The sequence below is a fragment of the Octodon degus genome, unplaced genomic scaffold (genome assembly GCF_000260255.1).
Source record: "Octodon degus isolate 3935 unplaced genomic scaffold, OctDeg1.0 scaffold00197, whole genome shotgun sequence".
NCBI classification, from domain to species: Eukaryota; Metazoa; Chordata; class Mammalia; order Rodentia; family Octodontidae; genus Octodon; species Octodon degus.
Window position 1 is genome coordinate 2,950,026 of NW_004524773.1, and position 15,907 is coordinate 2,965,932.

A 15,907-nucleotide genomic window follows, 5' to 3' on the forward strand; every position below is an offset into this window, starting at 1 on the left:
TTAATACTTAGTTCCAGAATTGGAAAAGACCACAATACAACTCTTTCGAACTACAGAATCAATAGCCCCTAGATGCCGCTACCTCTATTATTTTTGTTCTGTTGTGTAGCATTAGCTCTCTTACTGGGGCTTCGCATTTGCAGTTTTCTCTCCTGGAATGCTCCTTCCTCCACTCAGATATCTGCACAGCCCTCTCCTTCCCTTCAGCTCCTTACTCAAATGACCTCTTGCTGAGGCCACCCTACAGAAAATCAGACCTCTTGGCCACTCACCTCTATTCCTCTTCTCTGTACTGTTTTTTTCCATGAAACTGATTGCCCTCTAGCATCTTTTTTTAATCCAATTCCCTCATTGTAACACAAACAGCACCAGAAGAGGGACTTCTGTCCTCATCTCCAGTACCTACCAGTAAAACTGTGCTTGATGCTTAGAAAATGACCAAGAAACACTCATTGGATGAATGAGGAATGATTCAAGTTCTTTTGGCTGGCTTGTTACTTTCAGCTGAAGTAGATGGTTCCTGGCATTCTGCCAACCGTGAGTTCCCCATTTTTACCTCTGCCCAATCTTCTCTGTTTGGTGCTTATTCCAAAATGACTCCTACTTCAAGCCCAGTGTTAGGGGTGCATGCCTGTAATCCCAGAACTTGGGAGGCTGAGGCAGGTGAATCGCTGCAAGCTCAAGGCCAGCCTGGACTGTGTACGGAGTCTCAAACAGACAGAGGAAGAGGGATAAAAAGAAACTCAAACCACGTGGTGCTGTGAGATGCAATTTATTCAGCTTTGGTTACTGCCGGGGGAGGGAACCTAACAGTAGGAGGACTCTTCACCCACCACCACCACCCACCCCCATCCCCACCCATCCCGCCCCAGACAGGACTGGGATGAGTTGCTCTAAATGCCTTGGGAGTGGGTGCATTGGGTCCTCAAGGCCCACCTTGGCTGCCAGGACGTTGCCTGAAGAGGAAGACAAGAGGAGAAATTTGCTTCTTAGTGTTTGAGATAATTCAGTCTAGTGTTGGGGGTTCCCTAGTTTGAAGAGGTAGGCTTAGCTTTGGGGGCTCCCTGATCTGAAGGAGATGTGTGTGTGTTCAATCTAACAAAGAACAGAACAGCATAAGGGAGGAGGTTTGGGCTTGAGAGGCCCCTTATGTGAGATTGAGCTCTAGTCCTAGAGGAGCAGACGCCCTAGCCAGGGGGAAGGCACAGCTTGCCCACGCAGCTACCAGGAAGCGGGCTTGGCCTTTGGGAAGCCCTAGTGGGCCAGGCTCACCCCAGCATCCTGATTTCATCACCAGAAGCTTCAAGGCTCCAGCTGTAGCACCGCAGAGGTGAGGCCGGGGGCCACTGGTCGTGGTCAAATCAAAGGACCAGGCATGAGTCCTCAGCAGAGCGTCGCGGCCCCCAGGGCCACTACCAGCAACGGCAGGGCCAGGTGGAGGCGGCGGGCAGCGCCCGAGGGACCCCAGGACTCAATGATGGCGCGGCGGCGAGGGCTACAGTTAGGCCGGCGCGACAGCCGCATGCCCCCGAAATCGGGAAGGCCTGGGATCTCCTGGAGCCGCTTGGTCACAGCCAGGGCGCTGCTGCACAGATCTGGGGTGCCGCATCCGCGCATGCTCACATTCCGGCCGCCTGCAGAGACACAGAGGGTGGATGTGGGGAGGGCCGTGGGGACGCCCACAGGCCTGTGACACCTGCGCAAGCACGCACGGCACCCCCTAGTCCCTGATCTGGCGTTGGTCGCTACTGTCCCCTTCATTACAGGTATTAACAAAAAGGATGGCTTTCGGGGTTCACTGTTTGACACATCATCCAGCCATCTAATGTATAGCTTTCCAATTTTTCCCTGTGCTTCTCGGATTCATACCTATGAGGAGAGGTGGTGTGTTTATGTTTGGATATAAAGGTGCGAATGTGCCGGTTTATTGAAAACATGGTAGGGGATATATAAACAAAATGGCCTTTTAAACATTTAAAAACCTTCCTAGCTGGAGTTTATTTTTAATTCCTTAGCTTTTGGAGAGAGATGGATGGGTGAAGTGATGTGATGTCCAAATTTGCTTCAAATATTCGGGTCAGCTTGGAGACGGGTGGGGAGTATTCATAGGCTTTGTTAAACTTCTGCTTTTATTTATATTTGAACTTCCTAATAATAAAAAAAAAAGTTAAAAAGAAATGTCGACCTGGGGGTAGTGTGCACACATGTAATCCCAGCATTCTGGGAAGCTGAGGCAGGAGGACTGCAAGTTCCAGCCAGGCTTAGGCAATCTAGTGACTCAGTGAGACTCTAAAAAAGGGGCTAGGGGCTGGGGAGATGGCTCAGTAGAATAAGTGCTTCCCTGGCAAGTGCGAGGGTCTGAGTTCAATCCCCAGTTCCACCAAAAAAATAAAATAAAAAAAGGCGCTGGCTATGTTGCTCCGTCAGAGGCTCTGGGTTCAGGCTGAGCTCCCCAAAAAGGAGGAAAACAAGAAATGCCAGACTTAGTACTATGATTCACCTTGGTCTCGTTTTGCCCTGAATGGGTGTACGTGCCCCCTCCGGGTGGTGTTTGTGAGTCACTGCACAGACCCACTCTAACTCATGGGCTTGCGCGTGTACACACACACACACACACACACACAGGAGCACACACATGGACCTGCACACGCAGCTCCACGACAACCCTGAGGCCTGCACCCAACACACATCCACACACACCCATCCTGTGCACCGACGGACACACTCTCCCCAGAGCCTCACACAGGCGCGTATAGGGCACTCCCCAGCTGTGCCCAGTGCAGCCTCCCTGGACAACTAGAGAGGCCCATGCAGCCACGGCCACTAACACTCACTGAATTTCATCAGCTCCAGGATGCACAGCCCCCCTACACACACACGCATACAGTTTAACATTCCGGAACAGAGCTCTGTCTTCCTTCCTCCCGCTATCCCTGGCTCAGACTACAGGGCTCCGCGCGGCCCTCACTGTGTTCTGGCCCTGTGCCTCTCGTGGTAACCACTAGGAGCACGTGGCTACGGGGCACTTGAGATGCAGCAGGAGCGAACTGATGTGTTGGGAGTAAAAGACGAACACCAGATTTCAGGGCCTCAGGAAAAGCTGAATGCAAGCTACCTCATTTAAAATTCTCTGTCTTGATTGCGAATTAGAAATGGCAACTGTTGGACATGTTGGGTTAAACAAAATATGTTGTTAAATTAATTTCCCATTACTTTTTTAACAAGACTGCTGGAAAAGTTTACATTGTACGTGTGAATCACATTATACTGTTTTCAGAAAGCCTTCGTCTAGAAGTTTAATGTCTCAGTAGCCATATGACTTAGAGACTATTATTTTCCACTATGTGTAATGGAAAAACTGAGGCACCGAAAGGCAAAGTCACGTCCGGCCATCAGAGTAAATAAAGGCCCCAAAATTCAGGTGTGTTATCCAGAACAAGTGTGCTCAGGCTCACTCTTGCACACATGTGTATACACACACACACACACACACACACACTGTGCACATGCACTGCCTCCATTACCTTTATCTGATGTCAGGTCCAGCTGGACACACTTGGTCTCCCCACGAGGACACTGCATGTAGAAGGTGGAGCTGCAGGACCTGGGCTGGCCCTTGAGGCATGTAGGACACAGGTATGTGCTCGAGGGCGGCAGAGCTGCTGTACAGGGCAAGGAACCAAGAGGACTTTCAGGATCTCCCAGGCCCTCGGTGCACTCAGGCTAGGCCACAGGGGAATGGTCACATTGAGGGTTCCCGCAGAGCTGGGTCAGAGTGACTTAGGGGAGCCTGGTTGGGAGTGGAACTGAAAGATCTTCTCGCCCACCTTCCTTCCTCACCTGAGGACAAGCCCACCTCCAGCGTCACCCCACCCCTTCCTTAGCCACCACAGTACTACCCTCTGGTGGCAGCGTACCGAGCTGAGTGGGCTCCTGACAGTTGCCTTGGCAGCAGGTGGTGTTGACCCAGAAGCCAAGGCCGGTGCCATAGGTCAAGGCCGAGATGGAGGTGTTCCGTTTGCAGTCCGTAGAGGCCACGCAGGAACCGTTCCTCCAGGAGACAGAATTTCCATCCCCAAGGGCTGGAAAGATGTGGGGGGAATGGCGAATGAGGAAGGCAACCACGACAAACCGCCCTTTGAACCTTCCCAAATCCCTCTGGATGTCACCTTGCTGGCATTCACTCTGCCCGAGATCCCCGCCCCCCGTAACTCATCCAAAGCTGGTCACTGCTCTGAAAGACACACTTCAGAAACCCTTTCTTGATATCTTGGCTTGTCCCTCGGGACTCCAATGAGCACAGTGGACTTCTGTGCCCGAGAGATCTCCCCATCTGCTTATGAGCACCCCGTGAGGTCTGCCTAACATGTCTATGGGCACCCAGAAATACCTGCTACCGGAGCCTGGTACCCTGTCTTTACTATTCCTGTTTATGTAGCTGGAAGGCAACTAAGAGCTGGTTTCAGGTTGAACTCCGCTGCCATTTACAGAAGAGTTTGGGTCTCCCATTTATGGGGGCAGATGGACAAGGCTTTCAGGTGCTCCCTGCCCAGAATGGTGTCATAGAGACCAAGATGGCCACAACTGTATCCTCTCTGTGCATTTTAGTGAAACATGACTTTGCCATTCCCTTATTATTTTTTTAAATGAATTTAGGGCAGGGGCAAGGGTCTCACTACGTAAATAGGACTCATAGTGATGTTCCTGTTTTCAGCTTCCCAAGAGCTGGGATTACAGGCGCACACCACCATGCCCAGTCTCGATTGCTGTCTCAGCACGCCTCAGCCATTCCTTTATTAAGAAGTGTGATCTACTTCATCATCCCTTAGACCTGAGATGTGCTTATGACATTCTCTGGTCAGCAGGCTGAAGCAGAAATGAATCTGTGTCAGTGCTGAGCCTGTCTTCTGGTGTGTCCACTTCTTTCTTCTTGGTGGCCAGCAGTGACCCTCCTGTGAGGAAGCTCAAACCAAACCACCAACCACCTTTGGGTTGGTGTGGCTCACAGCAGCATGGGGACATGGAGAAAGAGAAAGACAACCACCAACATATGACTTTGTGGAGAGAGGCCCCATTTTATTTTATTTTATTTATTTATTTTTGTGGTACCAGAGATTGAACTCAAGACCCTGCGCTGGCCAGGCAGGCGCTTATTCTACTGAGTTATCTCTCCAGCCCAAGAGATGCCCTGCAGAAGGAGAGGCTGTGTCAAGCTCTCCTGCCCTGATGGAGCTCCCAGATGCCTGCCGCCACACAAGAGAACTTAGCATTCACTGCTCAGAGCAGAAGAGCTGCCCAGCTGAGCCCAGTCAGGGGATGATCATGAACAATAATAAATCATTGTTTAAAACTATGAAGTTTAAAGTTGTGGTTCAGGGCTGGCCAAATAGCTCAGCGGATTAAAGCCCAGCATGCTGTGCCGGCCCCAGTCTTGGGGCACGCTGAGACTGCAGTTGAGGGTGGGCATGGTGGCATGCCCCTGTAATCCCAGCTCTTGGGAGGCTGAACACAGGCGGATCACTACAAATCTAATCTACATAATGAGACCCTGTAGATGCTGTAGACCCTGTCCTAAATGCAAAAAATAAGAAGAAGAAAATAAAGTTGTGATTCAAAAGAAACATAACATAAAGTTTATCCTGTTAACCATATTTAAGAGTACATTTTGGTAGTGTTATACATCGTTGTATAACAGATATCTAGAACATTTTCATTATGCAAAACTGAAATTCTGTGCCCATCAAACAACTCATTCCCTTCTTCCACAACTCCTGGATATCGCTGTTCTACTTGCCACTTCATGAGATGTCTCTTCTAAGTGAAATCATATAGTATTTGTCCTTTTGTGACTGGTGAAGTCGTTAAGTTTTGAGCTGATTGTTATTTAGCAATAATTAAATAACCATGCCATTGGCTTTTGCTCTGTACAGCTTCTGCCCTGCATGGCCAAGAAAGTTGAGGCCACCAACCTAGGGGTGCAAAGAGAGGCCTTGGCATACCCTGGGCCCTGTTTCTGTCCCCATGGGCACTCACCGGTGATGCCTGCTATCCCAAGGCAGTAGTTCCTGTCCTCCGGACAGGGCAGAGGGTCACAGTGGTGGGGGTCTGAGCAGGTGAAACAGATGGTAGCCTTTGGGCTGGTGTGGCTCACAGCTGCATGGGGACATGGAGAGAAAGACAGACAACCAGCACGTGTGAATATGTGTGCATGCTCATGTTTGGGGGGCACATCATTTTGAGTGTGCAAAAGTGTTCTTGTGTGTGTGTCCTTCTGCAATGACCCTGTTTGTAGGGCTGAGTATGGAGGGCTCTATGTTGGGTATACAACTGGCTGTGTGCATCTGTGTGTCTCCAGCTGACTGAGGAGGGGTAAAGGCTTCTGCATGTATGTACTCCTATGGGCCCTGCACGAGCAGGTGTCCACAAAATGCATGTGGGTCTGAACAGACATATGGGTTTTTAGGCTGGTTCTGCAGGCCTGTGTGCGTTGTGGTATGATATGTATGTTCCCAACAAAGTGTGAGGTCCTTGGATATGTTGATGTACAGCCAGGGATATTTGTGGATGTCAGTAACACCTATGTATAATTTGTGCTTCTGCATGTTTGTGCATGTTTGCACTTGTCCTCCCCAACCCCTGAATATGCATTTGAAAATCAACGTATTCATGTGTGACTGCTTTACACGTCTGTGTCCATAGAAACTGTACATTAAAACTCCCATGTTCCAAGTCCCTGTGGTCAGCAATCTTATTTTGCCCTTTTACTTTCCATATTGTAAATGTCAAGTTCCCCATCTGCCTTTCTTCTTTTCACTGTGATAGTTAACTTAATCCACTGAATAGTTTTAAAAAGTAAGCCTGTCAGCATCTGGGAATTGGAGACAGCGGAGGTGAGAATGTGCCTGCTTTGCCCGCAGAGTCAGCAAGCGGATCCTATTCTGCGCTGAAGAATGGTCCTTGCTAAGAAGTTTCTAAAAACAGCATCTTCACATTGCTGGAGCTGAGAAAATGCTGCTCTGTCTGGGGAAAATTGCCTTTCTCACCTCTAAAACCGATAATTCTGTAAAGTTGACTCATTTAATAAGCTGTTGCCCCAGGAAGTACTCCTTCAATTAGCATGTCTCTTTTCTGGAAGAAAAAAATTGTGAGTGTTCTTTGGTAACCCAAAAGAGGGCTATTGGCAAACCTGTCTCTGTTCACAAGCAAGATAGTAGAGAAAAGAAAAATACCATCAGATTTGTTCCTTAAGTGAGTTTGAATCTCTAATCTCACTTGAACTAAAGGATGTTCCTGCTTGAAATTCAGGCACCTCTGCAGATGTGTGGTGGATGCGGGGCTAGAATGTGGGTGTTCAATCAATCGCAGTGGTGCTCACCTACAACCCCCCACTGTGGAGCCCCTGAGCCCAGCCTGGGCATTTCAGCAACTTAGCAAGACCCTGTCTCAAAATTCAAAAAGTAAGTCTGCGGAGATAGTTTGGAGGTCTAACTGCTTGCCTGGCAAGCCCAAGGACCTGGGTTCAATCCCCAGTACCGCATGAGGTGCCGGCCCTGGAACCCCAGGTATATTGCACCAGCCTCAAAACAGGGCATGGTGGCTCACACCTATAATCCCAGTGCTGGGAAGGCTGAGACAGGAAGATCACTATAAGTCTGAGCTGCATAGTGAGATCCTGTACCTGTAAAATAAAATAAAATAAAATAAAATAAAAATAGCTGGGGAGTGGAAGAGTGGAGATTCATTCCCCAGTACTGCAATCACTCAATCAATTGTTGTGGCTTTGTGCCAAAGGACTTTCTGTTTATGAGTATATAATGCGCTGTGTGATATTCTATGCAAATGTACTGCTCTGTGTAAGGTGGGGGACAAGGTTCCCAGGGAATACAGTGACAGAGAATATGGGACTCAGGGAAAGCGGGGAGGGCGGCTTCAGGAAGGGCACCTAGTTTTGTGGGAGGGTCCTGGGGGCTGCAGTCAGGCTTGGAGGTTAGGCGGAATCCAGACTCCTTGGGGCCCAGGGTGTCATTCACGTGCAGGTGGCAGACGTCTGGTGTGGCACAGCCCTTCAGGATCTGGGGACCCCCTGCAGAGACAGGAGAGGCTGTAAGGAGAGGCCCAAGCCCACGCCTCTCGCCTCGACAGCTCTCTTCTTCTGTCCAGATGTTCCCGCCTCTTGCCGACTTCTATCTGATTCATTTTCAAATCTATCTTACCATGTTCTACAACCATTTGTTGCCTGCATTTAATTATTCATACAGCGATTCTAACTTTATTCCTTCAAATATATTGCATGGAGGTAGAGGAAGGCTTCCTCATGCATTCCACAAGCTGAGATTGTGAGCTCCTGTTTGGTGGATGATCTGAGGGGATCCCAGGGGCATTTTGCCCTGAGAAGCTTTGCTTTTGTTTCGACACGGTCAGATGCTGCTACCCAGCTGGGACCTCTTCAGCAGCCTTCCAAGTTCTCTGGCTTTTGCACAAATCTAAGGCTCAGCTTCCCACCACAGGTCCTAAGACCTACGTACCCAAAGCAAGTTGCGACCAGTCATGCTTGTAGCCGCTTTGCCTTGTATATTGTTCATTACTCTTGCTCTGATTTCAGCTCACCTTTTCGTTTGGTCTAAGAATCCCTAGTCATCTCCCTAACTTCCCTAAAGTTCAAAACAGCATGGGGAAAATATTTTCTTTTCTATTTTTTTGAGAAAATATTTTCATAAAGATTTGGTCCATCTATAAACAGCGACATGCCAGGCTGGGGAGGGTGCTAGTAGGAGCAACCCATCATGAAAATAGGCTGCAAAGAGAAGTATAGTCTTGGGGCTGGAGAGATGGCTCAGTGGTCTAAAGCACCTACTTAGAACAAGCTTAGCAAAGCTCAGGGACCGCGGTTCAATCCCCCAGCACCACATGCCAGCCAGCTCCGCCCCCTGGTGGGCTGAGCTGGCCACACACACACACACACACACACAATAAATAAATGTAAAAATAAATAAATAATTTTAAAAAAAGAGAGAGAGAAGTATAGTCTTAGAAAAATATATATATCAATATCAATTTAAGGTCAGTGTGGTGTTTATTACCACTATGAACCAGAAGTTCTGAATAACACCACTGATATAATACTCATTCTTGCCAGAGGGAACCCCCCTCCCTCAACACCAAATCTACCACCTTTAGAGAGTCTAGTCCCCCAGACTGCCGCAGGAGACACCTTCCTTTTGTTCCTGTGGTCACTCCAGAGTCAACCTATTCTCTGACTAGGATGGCTCTGTCATAAGCCTTTGCTGAAAATTCCTGTGCCACAATTATTTACAAACACATGGAGGTGATTTCTAAATACTTGTGTGAGTTCTCAGAGACATCAACAGGTGGCATTGGTGCCTCTTCTCCTCACCACTTCCTTGAAAGCAAATGGACTTTTGCCACCTCGTCAATCAACACACAGTGGCAGAAGTAACAGTATGTGACTTGCAGGGCTTGGTCATAAAAGTCCAGGTAGATGCCACCTCATTTTCTGGATGGAGTCTTCAGTTACTAGGGAAAGGGTCTGAGCCGCCATGATGTGAGGAAGCGCAACTCAGCCCATGCAGCAAGATAAGGTGGAAAGACCGTATCTGAGAGCTGCTCAGCCCGGCTGGGCTTAGCCCTGCAGCCCCAGCTCCAGCTCCCTCCAACTGAAAACACATGAGGGACTCAGAACTGTGCGCCCAAGCTCTGCCTGGCTCCCCAATCCACAGAAACTCTAAGAATAATAAGACGATTGACATCTTAAGGCAAGAAGTTTGCAGGTGATTTGTTGAATAGCAACAGCATAACAGAACACATACAAAAAAGGGACCTTAACATGAACTGGTGCAAGAGGGAGGGAGGTTTGCCATGCAAATGACCTCCTGAAGGGGAGGGGTCCTTACCTCCACTCCACGTTCCACTGAGGGTGACACACACGGTCTGGTTCCCAGTGCATTTCATGACCGAAAGGGAGTCACACGGAACTGATTTATTCCCAGAACAGTATTGACACGTCACATGGTTGGCCTTGGGCTTGGGCTCTGGTGGGATGGAGGAAGTCAGAGTTCTGGGCATGGAGGCTGAGGAGCCCTTCCAGGCCCTCCATCCCCATCAGCCCTTTGTTCTCCCCGCCCCTTCTCTCCCGGCCTCAAGCTGCCCCCAGAGCAGCCCAGATCATTTGTCTCCAAAGTGGGACCAGCTTGGTCTCAGCTGCCTCCTTCCAAGCCCTAAAGACTTATCCTGAGAAGCAATGAACAGAGCAGCTCCTTTGTCCTGAGGAAACCACCAGGCTGCATCGTAGGGGTTATTTTGTTCACGCCACAAACATTTCCTGAGTGCCACCTGTGTCTCGGGCATTCTTCTAGGTCCCGCAGACAGCAGTGATCACACGGACAGAGCCCCTCCCTCAGGGACCTTGAACTCCAAAAGTGATTACAAAGAGATTCCATTCTTTAAGGTTTAAAATGCTGTAATATTCTGCAAAAGAGCAGAAGTCTGCCTTCCAGGTTTATCACTGTCTGATTAATTATGAGAGTTTCCCCAGAGATCTGAAACATTTAAGAGGAAGCTATGTGAAGTATAATTTTTCCGGAGTGAAAACTCAATCTAGGGCCGGCGAGATAGCTCAGCGAACTAAAGGGCTGCTTAGGCAAGTGCAGGGAGCAGGGTTTGATCCCCAGTGCCACCTGCCACGACGGCCCTGCCCTCAGGTACACTGAGCCTGCGACCGAGTCTGGGCGTGGTGGTGCACGCCTATAATCCCAGCTCTGTGGAAGCTGAAAACAAGAGGATGACTAGAGTCTGAGCTGTGAAGTGAGACCCTGTAACAAATACATACACACACACACATACATGCATACATACATACATACTTACATAAAATAATAAAACTCAGTCATAAACTAGATGTGGGGGTGCACACCTGTCATCCCGGCCCTCAGTGCTTGGGAGGCTGAGGCAGGAGGATAACAAGTTGAGCACCAGCCTTGGCAACCTAGCAAGTTCAAGGCCAGCCTGGACTACTTAGTGACACCTTGTTCAAAAAAAACCAAAAAACAAAAACAAACAAACAAATAAGAGCTCAAACTGAAACACTGGCAGGTTCAGAGAAGTCAACTACAGAAAGCATTACAATAGTGACAAGCTGCCTAAAACACGCCCACTGGTCACACATGGATCTGGAGCACTTAAAGCGTGACTGATTTCTCTTGAGATGTGCCTCTAGTGTAAAAAGCTTTGAGCAGATTTCAAAGATTTAGCATGAAAAAAAAGGATATAAAATATCTCATTAATAATCCTGTATTCACTTCCCTGGCAAGCGTAAGGGCCTGAGTTCAATCCCCAGTTCCGCAAAAAAAAAAAAAAAATCCTGTATTGATTATTTACATTGCTCTAGTTTGAGCCTGAAATGTTCCCAGAAGGCACCTATGTTCAAGGCTTGGTCTCTGGTTTGGCACCATTGAGAGGCAGTAGAACGTTCAAGAGGTGGGGCCTAGTGGGAGATCTCTAGGTCACGGGAGGTGGGGCCTGGAAGGGAACTATGGGTCTCCAGTCACTTCTACTCTCTCGCTCTTTCGCTCCCAGCTTACCATGAGGGGAGAGGTTTTGCTGAGCCATGAACTCCCATTATGATAAGCGGCCTTGCCTATCACTGGATCAAAAGCTACAAGCCCAGCCAACCATGGACTGCAACCTCCAAAACAGTGAGCCCCAATAAACCTTTTCTCTTTATGCATTGATTATCTAAGGAACCCAATTAACATATACATGTCAAAATGTTAATATTTTGGCTGCATCTTCTTCAATAGAACATATCACTTAAATTAATTTCACTAGATTTTTTTTTATGTATTTGTTACAGGGCCTCACTACGCATCTTGGACTTGTGATTCTCCTGTTTTCAGCCTCCCCAAAGCTGGGATTAAAGGCATGCACCACCACACTGAGAATCGGTTGCCAGCTCAGCACGCCTGGGGGTGAGGCTGGTGAGGCATGTGGTACTGGGGATTGAATCCCAGTCCCTGAGTTCGCCCAAGCAGGCTCTTAGTCCACTGAACTGTCTTGCCTGCCCTTTCACTAATTTTTTTTTTTTTTTCCGGTACCGGGGATTGAACTCAGGCCCTTGCGCTTGCCAGAGAAGTGCTTATTCCACTGAGCCATCTCCCTGGCCCCCCTCACTAATTTTTTTAATATGACTATTAGAGAAGTTGTAATGATATATGTGGCTTATGTTAGATTTCTTTCTTTCTTTCTTTCTTTCTTTCTTTCTTTCTTTCTTTTTTTTTTTTTGCGGAACCAGGGATTGAACTCAGACCCTTGCACTTGCTAGAGAAGTGCTTATTCCACTGAGCCATGTCCCCGGCCCCTTATGTTAGATTTCTAATGGTGCAGCCACAGACCCTCCACCAAACTAGTAGACTTATTCTGGTGTGTTCCTTTCAAATTTTCACCATAAATAAAAGAGTTTTCTTACTGCAGTTATTATCCCAACTGGCATTTTATATGCTGAAGAGCATGCCCAGGTCTCAGCTTGGAGCTGGCAGGTTTGTATTGAGATCCACAATTTAGAATTTAGAGGGAAACTGCAGTCGTTCAAAAGGATGCCAAGTAGCCCCGAGTGCTGGATCTCCCTGTTGCTGCCTCTGCCAAATACAAATTCCTTCCTTGAAGAAATAACCATGCATCAAAAAATTATCCTGATCACCACCCAAAGCCTGGTCTAGGCTGACACCAAGAGCACAAAATCTTAATGAGGCCTCGCCCTCAGGGCCAGGCGAGCAAGAAGCCAGCAGCACAGCAGCACCTCCCTGGCCTCGGCACCTCAGCCCCTGGCTGGCCTCACCCTGGCCCTGGGTCTGTCAACACCCGTAGCACTTGTTCTGCCCAACTTGCCTTAGGGGAAACATGAAGAAAAGGTTCTATAGAGATAAGCATTCTGGGCTCTTCACCACCCCCAGTAACTCAATCCCCAGTAATTGCAGCACAGCTACAAAATACAGAGTGCCTACTGTGTGCCAAACGAGGGGATACACCCCTATAAAGCTGATCCCATACCACTTTCCAGATGCAAAAACAGGTGTGTGTGTGTGTGTGTGTGTGTGTGTGTGTGTGTTGTTTGTTTGTTTTTTCCTAACCCAAGAGTTTTGCACTGAGTCCTCACCTTTTATTTTATTTATTTTATTTTTTATTTGGGGGGGGCTGGCTGGCATGTGGTGCTGGGGGGTTGAACCGTGGTCCCTGTGCTTTGCTAAGCTTGTTCTAAGTAGGTGCTTTAGACCACTGAGCCATCTCACCAGCCCCTTTTTAAATTTTTTCTTTTTTAAGTCCTCACCTTTTAAACTATGTATTTCAGGCTGGCCTAAAACTCACTTTGTAGCCCAGGCTGGGCTTGAACTCATAGTGATCCTCCTGCCTCAGCCTCCTGAGTGCTGGGATAACAGGTGTGCACCACCATAATACACACACACTAATATATATACATTTTGAGACAAAGTTTTTCTAAGTTGCTAAATTGCCTAAACTGGATCAAACTTATGATCCTCCCGACTCAGCCTCCCAGAGTGCTGCTATTATGGGAATTAAAGTTCTTTCTCATCCCAAGCAGTCAGTGAGAAAGCTACAAGGCCAGAGCTCCTGGCCCGCTCCCCCGCTCCCCCAGCTCCCATCCAGATCCACGACGCCCCAGGACCCGCTGCAGACCAACCTCGTCGTGGATCAGCGTCGCTGCAGCTGTTTGCACAGCAGGCGGTGCTGACCCAGAGCTTGGAGTTGGGGGCATAGGTCAGGATGCTGATGCCTTCCTGGCACTGTCCAGAAGCCACGCAAGACCCACTCTCCACCACGGTCCCATTTTCTGGGGATTAGAGGTCAGAAGCAGATGTTAGGGCCCCATTCCCAAGCTCTCCGGGCCCCTACCCCTCTGTGGTGACCCCAAAAGGTCACTGTTGGGCTCTGTATTCACCCAATCTAGCACCCCATGCCTCACAGCAGCACCCAGTTGAGTTGGAGGTGTGCAGCCTCCAGGGCACTGGGCAGCCCCAACCCACACCTGGCCCAGTCCCTTCATCTTCCCACTACCCCTGCCATTGCATCCCTACCCAGCTGCATCTGGCTGAGCAGGCAGGAGTCCTGGGCCGCAGGACAGGTGATGTTCCTGCAGTGAGACCGTGAGGAGCAGGCGGGACAGGTCTTGGAGGCTCCTGTGGGGACAGAGGAGGGATCAGACCCTGTGGCTTGAGCGGGGAGTGAAGATCTCATGTCTATGCATGTACACCCATGCACACACACGTGCTCACACCTGCACACACTTGGGATTCAAGAACAGTGATTGGGTGATGCCGTAGGAGGGAGGGTGGTTGGCAGATCAAGGAGTGTTTTCCTGGAGGAGTGGGGACAGCATCTGGCAGGCAGTTCCCCATAGCAGAAGTGTGGAAGCGGGGTCTTCGGGCTCTCCCAGCTGCAGCTGCTGGAGCCCCGTCTGGCCCTCAGGCCTCCAAAGCCAGAACTGAGCAGGCAAATTTGGAATCCACCCTCCCAGCCATCCCTCATCCTGCTTCTTAGAAAAAAACCTCCTCCTCTCACACCCTTGTCTTCCAGATGAGGAAACAGGCCAGAAGGCTGAGGGCAGGGGGGATGAGCCTATGGCACGCGTGTCAGAGCCAGATGTTTTCTATCACAGAAAGCTCTAAAAGGTTCACCATTGCTGGCCCAAGGTCTTGCTCAAGATCACATGGAGAGGGGCCGGAGAGATAGCTCAGTAGAATAAGTGCTTGCTTGGCAAGTGCAAGGGCCTGAGTTCAATCCCCAGTTCCGGAAAAAAAAAAAAAATCGCATGGAGAGGTCTTGGCAGGGATGGAAGCTGCATATTTTCCCACCCACACCCAAAGCTGCAGAATGAAAGCCAATATGAAGACAGGCAGGCAAAGTCAAAGACTCATAGTAATAATGGCTCTTGGGTATGCATAAGAACCCACCCTCATACAGGGTGACCACCAGCCCGGTACTGCCCTGAGCTCCTCAAACACATGCATCCAATAAACAGCGGGGTCCTTATCATCCGCATTCCACAGAGGGGACAACTGAAGCACAGAGTGGTTAAGTGACTTCACTAGAGTCCCACAGTTAAAAAGTGGCAGAGCTGGGATTTGAACCCAGGCAGCCTGGCTCCAGAACCCTGCTCTTTCTCAACCACTCTACTGCTGCCCACAGCTGGGTGGAAGGGCCTGGGATGCACACTCTGAAGCCAACTCTCTCAGGTAACTTTGGGCCTACCTTCCCCCTCTATGAGGGACCATAAGGCTCACCTTCTGGGGCGACCAGCGCCCCCAGGAACATCAGGGCACAGAGGAGCCAGAGCATGATCCAGGTTGGAGAGGAGGAAGCAGTACACAGGTGCCCTGGCCTTTTATCCAAGGGCCTTACCAGGGTGGCAGCCCTAGAAGAAGACAAACAAATAGCCTGGGCAGATAGTGGCCCCACCCACCATCCTGGCCACCAGGGCACAGTGTGAGGGACAGGAGAGCTGACTGGGGATGGGGTTGCACATGTAATCCCAGCTACTTGGGACATCAAGGAAGGAAAATCATGGGTTCAGACCCAGCCTGGGCAACTTGGCAAGACCCTGTCTCAAAATTTCAAAATTGCTTAAAAGGCTGGGGTATAGCTCAGAGGTAAAGGGCTTGCCCAGCATGCATGAGGCCTTGGACTCAAGCCCTAGCACTAAAAAATGGGGAAACTGAGTTCTGTAAGGTATAAAGGAGCAAAGAAGGTCAAGGCTACTCACTGGGACCAAAGAAGGACATACAGATGACTTCTTCTTCTTCTTCTTCTTCTTCTTCTTCTTCTTCTTCTTCTTCTTCTTCTTCTTCTTCTTCTTCTTCTTCTCCTCCTCCTCCTCCTC

General features: G+C 49.2%; 1 protein-coding gene across 1 annotated transcript in view; it reads right to left on the reverse strand.

Moving 5' to 3' along the window:
* Positions 1-873: 873 nt before the first annotated feature.
* LOC111813543 overlaps positions 874-15,907 on the reverse strand; it is a 16,235-nt gene continuing 1,201 nt past the window's right edge. The window contains exons 2-10 of the mRNA XM_023704596.1: positions 15,312-15,442; positions 14,106-14,207; positions 13,712-13,861; positions 9,912-10,049; positions 7,943-8,083; positions 6,034-6,153; positions 3,918-4,082; positions 3,525-3,662; positions 874-1,634 (exon numbers count right to left, since the gene is read on the reverse strand). Coding sequence (XP_023560364.1) covers positions 1,384-1,634; positions 3,525-3,662; positions 3,918-4,082; positions 6,034-6,153; positions 7,943-8,083; positions 9,912-10,049; positions 13,712-13,861; positions 14,106-14,207; positions 15,312-15,366 — 1,260 coding nt within the window. The 5' untranslated portion in view covers positions 15,367-15,442 and the 3' untranslated portion in view covers positions 874-1,383. The remainder of the gene's footprint in view (positions 1,635-3,524; positions 3,663-3,917; positions 4,083-6,033; positions 6,154-7,942; positions 8,084-9,911; positions 10,050-13,711; positions 13,862-14,105; positions 14,208-15,311; positions 15,443-15,907) is intronic.